Source organism: Synchiropus splendidus, chromosome 18 (genome assembly GCF_027744825.2).
Source record: "Synchiropus splendidus isolate RoL2022-P1 chromosome 18, RoL_Sspl_1.0, whole genome shotgun sequence".
NCBI lineage: Eukaryota > Metazoa > Chordata > Actinopteri > Syngnathiformes > Callionymidae > Synchiropus > Synchiropus splendidus.
This window is the reverse complement of record NC_071351.1, coordinates 282,357-292,963: the sequence shown is the minus strand read 5'-3', so window position 1 is coordinate 292,963 and position 10,607 is coordinate 282,357. Positions and strand designations below refer to the sequence as shown.

At 58.1% G+C, this 10,607-nt stretch overlaps 1 protein-coding gene across 1 annotated transcript; it reads right to left on the bottom strand.

The window, feature by feature from the left end:
- Positions 1-1,433: 1,433 nt before the first annotated feature.
- Positions 1,434-3,861, bottom strand: sp5l (Sp5 transcription factor-like). Its single transcript, XM_053850568.1, has 2 exons — positions 3,668-3,861; positions 1,434-2,931 (listed from the first exon to the last, which is right to left on the bottom strand). Exons 1-2 carry the CDS (start codon positions 3,719-3,721, stop codon positions 1,924-1,926), a joined length of 1,062 nt encoding a protein of 353 aa, XP_053706543.1. The 5' UTR covers positions 3,722-3,861; the 3' UTR covers positions 1,434-1,923.
- Between the last annotated feature and the right edge of the window lie 6,746 nt (positions 3,862-10,607).

Here is a 10,607-nt window from a genome sequence, read left to right as displayed (position 1 = left end):
CAGCTCGCCCCTACACAGAGCGCGTGCGCTCGACCTGTGAAGGAATCGCGCGTTGTCCACTAGAGGGCGCCGTCGCTCCGCCTGAGCGGCACCGGCACATGCTGCTCACTTGTCCACGGAGAGGGGTGACTGAGGCCAGCAGCATCACAACACAACGAATCCCAAATCATCGGACAAACTGAGAAGAGCACAGCAGGCGTGGCTGGCCAGCGCCGGACCTGAGGAGATGAGACATCCAGATGAAGAGTGATCTGAGAAACAGGACATGAAACGTCACCTGCTGCTGACCTCAGGCCCGGACCGGCTTCCTCCCCAAACCTCCGCATGCAGAACACGAGGCTCAGCTCGGCCGCTCTGACTCTGAAGCAAACTCAAACCCAGCTACGACCACTGAGCTGTTTGAATTGTTTTTAGGTCGTTTGTTTTTATCTCAAGTTAGTTTGACAAATCCATCCTCAAACTGGGGCTTGACCTTGCTCGGACCTCACTGTCTTTCCTCCCAGAACTGGTCCTCACAGGGGCTCTCCCTCCCCCGACAAATGCGCACCACGTGGGGTTTTATCATATCATTTCTGTGATTGTCTTTCTGCAAATCAAGGCCAGTATATTTCTGGATGTTTTCCACTGAACCGCTGTATTTTCATTTGCACAAATGGACCCGCCGTCCTCCTCACGCTTCATTTGACTGGTGTGTGTGTGGAAGCGTATCCACCCAAGTGAGTTTTCAGGCAAACATCCCTTGTGAGGACCTTACGTCTTGGTCCATTTGGCTGGACCCCACGAGGTTTAGTCGCAAATTTGAAGGCTAAAACGTCTTTATAACAGAGTCCTGGTGACAGCGGGCCATGTGTTTCGGATGGTGAGGTTGAGGGGGCGAGGCTGGGGAAAGGGCTATGGCTATGAGACAGTGCGATGTGCGTCAGGACTGGAGATAAGGTCTAAAACCTCCTCACAGTCTGAGGGAGGGAAGCCACCTGTGAGGGCCACGGCGTGAGCTGGCTCCTGCTGGGTGACCTCTGCTCCCAGCGGACCATGGAGGGAGGGATGGATGAACCCTGCCGGGCAGTGAAGCCCCCACTAACAGGGGACTATTAAGTTTCACAAGGGTGCCAAATCAAAGAGGGTTTCTGTCAGCTTGCGGGGGTCCGAGCCGCAGGGGTCCCATTCTTGGCTTTCAGGGGCCACCGTAAAAACCACATGACGGTGAACTTGATTGCATCTGGAGACCAACAAACTCCTCAAAGGCCACTGTTTGTTCAGAGGTGTGAAGACCACCACCACTTTACAGGAGGTCTTCACTGGGAACAATGGAACTGTGGGACATGACTCGCTCAAGCTCTCGTCACATCTGTGCAGGAATCTGACCAGCCAGTCTTCAGGTCGGACCCGAGACTCCGAGTCGGTGCAACAAGTCGAGAAGAATCACGGCGCAGTCGAAGACTCAGACGGTTTATTCAGACCCGCGCGCCGCCGCGCACACATTTACAGATGAAAACACAGGTGGCCTGAAGGTCGACTCGCCTTGTCAGCAGGATGGCTCAGAGTGAGAGGCTCCGGGGTCCAACACCGCTCAAGAGCCGGGCTTCAGCTTCCTGTCGAGACCTGAGGATCAGTCTCTGGGCCCCAGGCTAGCTGGGACGCCAGTGTCGCTGGGGATGCCACTCGCAGGTTTTCATTTCAACAACCTCAACAAAGAGGTGGAAGATAAATTAGGACATTTATGTTCGTCAGAGTTCCATGTCATGAAGGCGGACACGCCCCCGACGCCAAGTCACAGGAGGAGCGGAAGGCGCTCGCAGCCCAAGGGAGGAAAGCGGAGCAGGTGAAGTGTGGTGTCAGCAACATGAACATAGAAGCGAGCCGGCGAGCGCTGGCCTGACCTCCGACCTCCAGCCAGCCAGCGGCGCCCGCCAGCATCCGCCTCTACTCGCTCTTGATGTTGACGACCAGCGTCTGTGAGTCCGGGCCCGGCGCCCCGCACCGGCTCTTGCGGCTCTGGTGGGTCTTGACGTGCTTGGAGAGGTGGTCGCTCCTCATGAACCTCTTGCCGCACTGCTGGCAGCCGAAGCGCTTCTCGCCGGTGTGCGTGCGCAGGTGGCGCTGCAGCTCATCGGAGCGCGTGAAACTCTTGCCGCAGAAGAGCCAGTTGCAGACGAAGGGCCGCTCGCCGGCGTGCCAGCGCAGATGCGCCTTCAGGTGCGACGTCTTCTTGTAGACCTTGCCGCAGTCGGGGATGTGGCACACGTGCAGTCTCTTCTTTCCGAACTCCAGCACGCCGCCGCCGCTGCCGCCGGCCTGGCAGTTGGGGCACTTGCAGCGGCGGCAGCGGCGCGTGGAGCTGAGCAGCGTCTTGGAGCTTCCCTGGAGCAGCGCGGCGATCTGCGGCTGGTGACCCAGAACCAGCTGCCGGCCCAAAGAGAAGGGGTGAGTGTTGGGGCTCCCGTTGGTCTGCGGTAAGCTCCACCACTGCTGGCCCTCCTCCACCTGACCGCCGGGCAGGTGATGCCGCGTGGAAGAGTTCTGGAGGAAGCTTGGGAAGTTCTGAGCCACGCTGTTGTGCTGCGAGTAGTAGGAGGCGCCGGTCTGCACTTTGACCGGTGACAGTTCGAAAGAGTACGAGGAGGGAGCTTCAGCTGGAGGTGTGAGGGGCAGCTCGTGGTGGTGCGGGTGGTGACCCAGACCCGACTGCACGTGACCCGGGAACTGGACCTTGGGCACGGTGAAGGTCATCTGGTGCGAGGTCAGAGCCGAGCTCGGCGCCACATCGTTGCTCCACAGCTGGAACATCCCGGACGTGGAGTTGCCCTCGTAGGGGAACTGGGGACTTTCTGAGGGCACCGCGCCTCCGACCTGCCAGGCCTGGCTGCAGGTGGTGGCCAGGAAGGACAGCGTGTTGGGCGCCCCCTCGGGAGACGAGCTGGGGGTGCGGTCCTGCAGAACAGCAGAGCAAACACGTGAGCACGCGCCCTGGAATCAGCAGTGTCAAAGCAGAAGCGCTTATTTTCTTGTCCAGGCCCAAGCGCCTTCGCAGTGTCTGCGTCCAAAAAAACAGCAGCGGACGAAATTGGCAGAAAGGAGGATGCGACAGCTTGAGACACGTGAAGAGACACTGAGACGAATTTCACCACATTTGCTCTTTTTGTTTTAAAGCCATGAAGACGTTTGATCCTAAAACGGTTTAAAACGATGAGGATAAAAACAGGGTCATCAAATAAACAGGCTGTATGTCACCTTCACACTTGTCCAGTGTGTATACAGATATATGTGTGTAAGGGTGGTCAGTCAGCCTCCTGGTCAGGTGGAGCCATGAAGTTTGGACGGTGAAGTCGAGGGTGAGAGGCCCGGGACAGCGTCGTGTCGCTGAGATCTCCTCTCAAACATAGAAGAACTCATGGGTGTGCGACTCCTGACATCATTTCACTTGGTTTTCACCGCTTCTTCCTCAACCGAGTGACGAGCACAAAAGCCCACCACTGAGAGCGAGTGGCCGCGCGCGCGCGCCGAGAGTTGTCGGAACTTTCCGAGGCTGCGTGTTGTGGAAGTTGGTGAGCGGGGTTCGGTCCGCTCACACGCACGTGACGGGAACACGAACGATCGCCCTGATCGAGCAGAGCCAGGAGACTGTGGTGGAGCGCGCTCAGTGGCGGAGGAGCGGAGACGCACTGACCTGCAGGAAGCTCTGGAGGAGGTTGTCGCTCCTGTGGATCGTCAGCGCCGCCATCGGTGCTGCGGCTCGGTCACAGCGGAAGAGTCGGGATCAGTCGAGAGCGGGAGTCATGAGTCGAGAGGAGTCCATCCGCCTCATCGGCTCGTGTCGCAGGTGAGCACGGTCCAGATGTGGAGGAGCGCGCAGCGGAGTCCTCCGAGTCTTTATAGGGAGCCGGGGCTGAGAGGGGCGGGGGGAGGTGTGGGGAGGGGTGTGTGCGTGTGTGTGTGTGGGGGGGGGGGGGGGGGTTCTACCAAACCCTGACACTTTGTGATGGAAAGGAACCCAAGTGAGAACTCCGGCCATGTTGACTCGGACTGTTCTCTAATGTGACTTGTCAGGTGCTCTGTTTTTTCCTTCTGTGTTCCGCTGACTACAGCCGCGTGTGTTTCAGCAGATCCATCTGGGTGAGGATCAACTGTGTTCAGCCTGTGTTTTGGAAGGTCAGGGTCGACGGGAGAGGCCGTCAGTGTGTGAGACAGAAGAAGCCTCGATGAGAGGCCTCTCTCCTCCTGCTCCTGGTGTCCCTCTGCTCTCTCTCTCTCCTCCTGCTCCTGGTGTCCCTCTGCTCTCTCTCTCTCCTCCTGCTCCTGGTGTCCCTCTGCTCTCTCTCTCTCTCCTCCTGCTCCTGGTGTCCCTCTGCTCTCTCTCTCCTCCTGCTCCTGGTGTCCCTCTGCTCTCTCTCTCCTCCTGCTCCTGGTGTCCCTCTGCTCTCTCTCTCTCTCTCTCCTCCTGCTCCTGGTGTCCCTCTGCTCTCTCTCTCTCTCTCTCCTCCTGCTCCTGGTGTCCCTCTGCTCTCTCTCTCCTCCTGCTCCTGGTGTCCCTCTGCTCTCTCTCTCTCCTCCTGCTCCTGGTGTCCCTCTGCTCTCTCTCTCTCCTCCTGCTCCTGGTGTCCCTCTGCTCTCTCTCTCTCTCCTCCTGCTCCTGGTGTCCCTCTGCTCTCTCTCTCTCCTCCTGCTCCTGGTGTCCCTCTGCTCTCTCTCTCTCTCCTCCTGCTCCTGGTGTCCCTCTGCTCTCTCTCTCTCCTCCTGCTCCTGGTGTCCCTCTGCTCTCTCTCTCTCCTCCTGCTCCTGGTGTCCCTCTGCTCTCTCTCTCTCCTCCTGCTCCTGGTGTCCCTCTGCTCTCTCTCTCTCCTCCTGCTCCTGGTGTCCCTCTGCTCTCTCTCTCTCCTCCTGCTCCTGGTGTCCCTCTGCTCTCTCTCTCCTCCTGCTCCTGGTGTCCCTCTGCTCTCTCTCTCTCTCCTCCTGCTCCTGGTGTCCCTCTGCTCTCTCTCTCTCCTCCTGCTCCTGGTGTCCCTCTGCTCTCTCTCTCTCTCCTCCTGCTCCTGGTGTCCCTCTGCTCTCTCTCTCTCCTCCTGCTCCTGGTGTCCCTCTGCTCTCTCTCTCTCTCCTCCTGGTGTCCCTCTGCTCTCTCTCTCTCCTCCTGCTCCTGGTGTCCCTCTGCTCTCTCTCTCTCTCCTCTTGCTCCTGGTGTCCCTCTGCTCTCTCTCTCTCTCCTCCTGCTCCTGGTGTCCCTCTGCTCTCTCTCTCTCTCTCTCCTCCTGCTCCTGGTGTCCCTCTGCTCTCTCTCTCTCTCTCTCCTCCTGCTCCTGGTGTCCCTCTGCTCTCTCTCTCTCCTCCTGCTCCTGGTGTCCCTCTGCTCTCTCTCTCTCCTCCTGCTCCTGGTGTCCCTCTGCTCTCTCTCTCTCTCTCTCCTCCTGCTCCTGGTGTCCCTCTGCTCTCTCTCTCTCCTCCTGCTCCTGGTGTCCCTCTGCTCTCTCTCTCTCTCCTCCTGCTCCTGGTGTCCCTCTGCTCTCTCTCTCTCTCCTCCTGCTCCTGGTGTCCCTCTGCTCTCTCTCTCTCTCTCTCCTCCTGCTCCTGGTGTCCCTCTGCTCTCTCTTTCTCTCTCTCCTCCTGCTCCTGGTGTCCCTCTGCTCTCTCTCTCTCCTCCTGCTCCTGGTGTCCCTCTGCTCTCTCTCTCTCCTCCTGCTCCTGGTGTCCCTCTGCTCTCTCTCTCCTCCTGCTCCTGGTGTCCCTCTGCTCTCTCTCTCTCTCCTCCTGCTCCTGGTGTCCCTCTGCTCTCTCTCTCTCCTCCTGCTCCTGGTGTCCCTCTGCTCTCTCTCTCTCTCCTCCTGGTGTCCCTCTGCTCTCTCTCTCTCCTCCTGCTCCTGGTGTCCCTCTGCTCTCTCTCTCTCTCCTCCTGCTCCTGGTGTCCCTCTGCTCTCTCTCTCTCTCTCTCTCCTCCTGCTCCTGGTGTCCCTCTGCTCTCTCTCTCTCCTCCTGCTCCTGGTGTCCCTCTGCTCTCTCTCTCTCCTCCTGCTCCTGGTGTCCCTCTGCTCTCTCTCTCTCTCCTCCTGCTCCTGGTGTCCCTCTGCTCTCTCTCTCTCTCCTCCTGCTCCTGGTGTCCCTCTGCTCTCTCTCTCTCTCTCTCCTCCTGCTCCTGGTGTCCCTCTGCTCTCTCTCTCTCTCTCTCCTCCTGCTCCTGGTGTCCCTCTGCTCTCTCTCTCTCCTCCTGCTCCTGGTGTCCCTCTGCTCTCTCTCTCTCCTCCTGCTCCTGGTGTCCCTCTGCTCTCTCTCTCTCTCCTCCTGCTCCTGGTGTCCCTCTGCTCTCTCTCTCTCTCCTCCTGCTCCTGGTGTCCCTCTGCTCTCTCTCTCTCTCTCTCCTCCTGCTCCTGGTGTCCCTCTGCTCTCTCTCTCTCCTCCTGCTCCTGGTGTCCCTCTGCTCTCTCTCTCTCCTCCTGCTCCTGGTGTCCCTCTGCTCTCTCTCTCTCTCCTCCTGCTCCTGGTGTCCCTCTGCTCTCTCTCTCTCTCCTCCTGCTCCTGGTGTCCCTCTGCTCTCTCTTTCTCTCTCTCCTCCTGCTCCTGGTGTCCCTCTGCTCTCTCTCTCTCTCTCTCCTCCTGCTCCTGGTGTCCCTCTGCTCTCTCTCTCTCCTCCTGCTCCTGGTGTCCCTCTGCTCTCTCTCTCTCCTCCTGCTCCTGGTGTCCCTCTGCTCTCTCTCTCTCTCTCTCCTCCTGCTCCTGGTGTCCCTCTGCTCTCTCTCTCTCCTCCTGCTCCTGGTGTCCCTCTGCTCTCTCTCTCTCCTCCTGCTCCTGGTGTCCCTCTGCTCTCTCTCTCCTCCTGCTCCTGGTGTCCCTCTGCTCTCTCTCTCTCTCCTCCTGCTCCTGGTGTCCCTCTGCTCTCTCTCTCTCCTCCTGCTCCTGGTGTCCCTCTGCTCTCTCTCTCTCTCCTCCTGGTGTCCCTCTGCTCTCTCTCTCTCCTCCTGCTCCTGGTGTCCCTCTGCTCTCTCTCTCTCTCCTCCTGCTCCTGGTGTCCCTCTGCTCTCTCTCTCTCTCTCTCCTCCTGCTCCTGGTGTCCCTCTGCTCTCTCTCTCTCCTCCTGCTCCTGGTGTCCCTCTGCTCTCTCTCTCTCCTCCTGCTCCTGGTGTCCCTCTGCTCTCTCTCTCTCTCCTCCTGCTCCTGGTGTCCCTCTGCTCTCTCTCTCTCTCCTCCTGCTCCTGGTGTCCCTCTGCTCTCTCTCTCTCTCTCTCCTCCTGCTCCTGGTGTCCCTCTGCTCTCTCTCTCTCTCTCTCCTCCTGCTCCTGGTGTCCCTCTGCTCTCTCTCTCTCCTCCTGCTCCTGGTGTCCCTCTGCTCTCTCTCTCTCCTCCTGCTCCTGGTGTCCCTCTGCTCTCTCTCTCTCCTCCTGCTCCTGGTGTCCCTCTGCTCTCTCTCTCTCTCTCTCCTCCTGCTCCTGGTGTCCCTCTGCTCTCTCTCTCTCCTCCTGCTCCTGGTGTCCCTCTGCTCTCTCTCTCTCCTCCTGCTCCTGGTGTCCCTCTGCTCTCTCTCTCTCCTCCTGCTCCTGGTGTCCCTCTGCTCTCTCTCTCTCCTCCTGCTCCTGGTGTCCCTCTGCTCTCTCTCTCTCTCCTCCTGCTCCTGGTGTCCCTCTGCTCTCTCTCTCTCTCTCTCCTCCTGCTCCTGGTGTCCCTCTGCTCTCTCTCTCTCCTCCTGCTCCTGGTGTCCCTCTGCTCTCTCTCTCTCCTCCTGCTCCTGGTGTCCCTCTGCTCTCTCTCTCTCTCCTCCTGCTCCTGGTGTCCCTCTGCTCTCTCTCTCTCTCCTCCTGCTCCTGGTGTCCCTCTGCTCTCTCTCTCTCTCTCTCCTCCTGCTCCTGGTGTCCCTCTGCTCTCTCTCTCTCTCTCTCCTCCTGCTCCTGGTGTCCCTCTGCTCTCTCTCTCTCCTCCTGCTCCTGGTGTCCCTCTGCTCTCTCTCTCTCCTCCTGCTCCTGGTGTCCCTCTGCTCTCTCTCTCTCTCCTCCTGCTCCTGGTGTCCCTCTGCTCTCTCTCTCTCCTCCTGCTCCTGGTGTCCCTCTGCTCTCTCTCTCTCTCTCTCCTCCTGCTCCTGGTGTCCCTCTGCTCTCTCTCTCTCCTCCTGCTCCTGGTGTCCCTCTGCTCTCTCTCTCTCTCTCTCCTCCTGCTCCTGGTGTCCCTCTGCTCTCTCTCTCTCTCTCTCCTCCTGCTCCTGGTGTCCCTCTGCTCTCTCTCTCTCCTCCTGCTCCTGGTGTCCCTCTGCTCTCTCTCTCTCCTCCTGCTCCTGGTGTCCCTCTGCTCTCTCTCTCCTCCTGCTCCTGGTGTCCCTCTGCTCTCTCTCTCTCTCCTCCTGCTCCTGGTGTCCCTCTGCTCTCTCTCTCTCCTCCTGCTCCTGGTGTCCCTCTGCTCTCTCTCTCTCTCCTCCTGGTGTCCCTCTGCTCTCTCTCTCTCCTCCTGCTCCTGGTGTCCCTCTGCTCTCTCTCTCTCTCCTCCTGCTCCTGGTGTCCCTCTGCTCTCTCTCTCTCTCCTCCTGCTCCTGGTGTCCCTCTGCTCTCTCTCTCTCCTCCTGCTCCTGGTGTCCCTCTGCTCTCTCTCTCTCCTCCTGCTCCTGGTGTCCCTCTGCTCTCTCTCTCTCTCTCTCCTCCTGCTCCTGGTGTCCCTCTGCTCTCTCTCTCTCCTCCTGCTCCTGGTGTCCCTCTGCTCTCTCTCTCTCTCTCTCCTCCTGCTCCTGGTGTCCCTCTGCTCTCTCTCTCTCCTCCTGCTCCTGGTGTCCCTCTGCTCTCTCTCTCTCTCCTCCTGCTCCTGGTGTCCCTCTGCTCTCTCTCTCTCTCCTCCTGCTCCTGGTGTCCCTCTGCTCTCTCTCTCTCTCTCTCTCTCTCTCTCTCGGAGTGCATGCTGGGAGCGAGGTGCGTGAGTGGGTGTCGTGAGCGAGTGGATTTCTCGTACTTTATTTCATTTTGTATTCATCAATAAATAGTAAATTCACGGGTGTATTGTTTATAGATCACATTAGCGTTTCACTTTGGTGTCTTTCTGTGGGCTGTTTGGTGGGTTACGGGTTTGAACTCCTGGTGTGGGCGTCTCGCCGGCCGCGTGGCTCACGCCATGGCTAGCCCGGAGTTCAGATCTCTAACCCGCAAACACGGGATAAAAGTCACTGCCACTTTCCCCTGCAGCGTGGAGGACATTAGTCTGGCTGTGGGGGAGAAGGTCGGGCACAGCAGCATAAGATCGGCTGCTCGGATGAACAGTGGCGTGGTTATATTCCTGGACCGGGTGGATAAGGTGAACCGTGTGGTGGAGTCGGGAGTCGCCGTCAACGGCTGCTTCGTGACCGTGCAGCCGCTTGCGCTGCCGGCCACGAAGATAGTTCTTTCCAACGTCCCTCCCTTCATCACTGATGAGTTTCTGACCAAGGAGCTGTCCAGACATGGGAAAGTGGTGTCACCGATCCGTAAGATCCTGTCTGGATGTAAGTCTCCGCTGCTGAAACACGTCGTGTCTCACCGCCGACAGCTCTACATGATACTCAATAACCGGGGAGAGGAGCTCAACCTCCGATTCCTGGTGAGAGTAGATGATTACGACTACACGATCTATGCCAGTTCAGCGGTGATGAAGTGTTTTGGTTGCGGAGAGGAGGGACACACGGTGGGCTCCTGTCCGAACCGCGGTGAGCCGAACACACCTGGTCCAACACGCGCGGCCCGCTCGGCCGGCGCTCCGGCCGCCGCCGGGAGAGCCGCGTCATCCGGGCAGCCGGTTGCGGCTCCCCGGACACTCCGGGGAACGTCAGCGGCTGTGTCCGACCGGGACCGGGATAAGGGGGTGAGTAAGTGTGACACAGAGGGTGAATGGGTGAACGTTGTGAATGGGAAGGGGACTAAAACGGGGGGATTGATTCGGGAGGGGAATGAAAGTGGAGTGAATGATATTGTAAACACTGATGAGGTGAACGAAGGAGGAAGTGAAATAGCAGCGCAAGTGGGGGCACCAGAAGGGGGGGAGCAGGTAGAAACAGGGGGGTTACTGGGGGTTGAACAGGTGGTGGGAGGAAGGAAAGAGGGTCATCATGAAAAAATAAATAAAAAAAATGAAGGGGAGCAGGGCGCACTAGAGGGTGTTTTGGTGGAGGTGGGAGGGGAAGAAAATAAAGAGGCAGAAAAGACAGACAGATACAGTGAAAGTAACCAAACAGAAATGACAGTAACCGAACAGATGGAGGAAGATGGGGGAGAATTCATCAAACCCAGAGTGAGGGCAAAACGTAGAAAGAAAAGCAGAAACACAACTGAAACAAAAAACAGCAGAACTGAACCTAAAATGAGAACAAACACGGATGAAAGCAGCGATGAATGTGTATCAGATAACAGTGACATCCCCAATTTTAACAGCCAAACCAAATTATACAGTGCAGAAAAAATCAAAACTTTTTTACAACAGACAAAAAATCAACACGGGGTAAAAATTGTTGAGCACTTCCCAGACCTCGGTCTGTTTTATACTTCAGCCAAAGCCCACATGAGCCAAAGAGCAGAGTCCGGCCTCACTGACCAGGAAATCTTTAGATTGAAGAAACTGGTTTTAAAAGCAAAGAAAGAACTGTGTGAAGAAGAGAAAAATAACTATGGACTTTTTACATA

What these genes read in the sequence shown, in the direction of transcription:
- sp5l (XM_053850568.1), bottom strand. Translation starts at nt 3,721, where the DNA reads ATGGCGGCGCTGACGATCCACAGGAGCGACAACCTCCTCCAGAGCTTC. An exon ending in TCCTCCAGAGCTTCCTGCAG is followed by an intron (nt 2,932 to 3,667) that starts GTCAGTGCGTCT and finishes GCTGTTCTGCAG; the next exon opens with GACCGCACCCCCAGCTCGTC.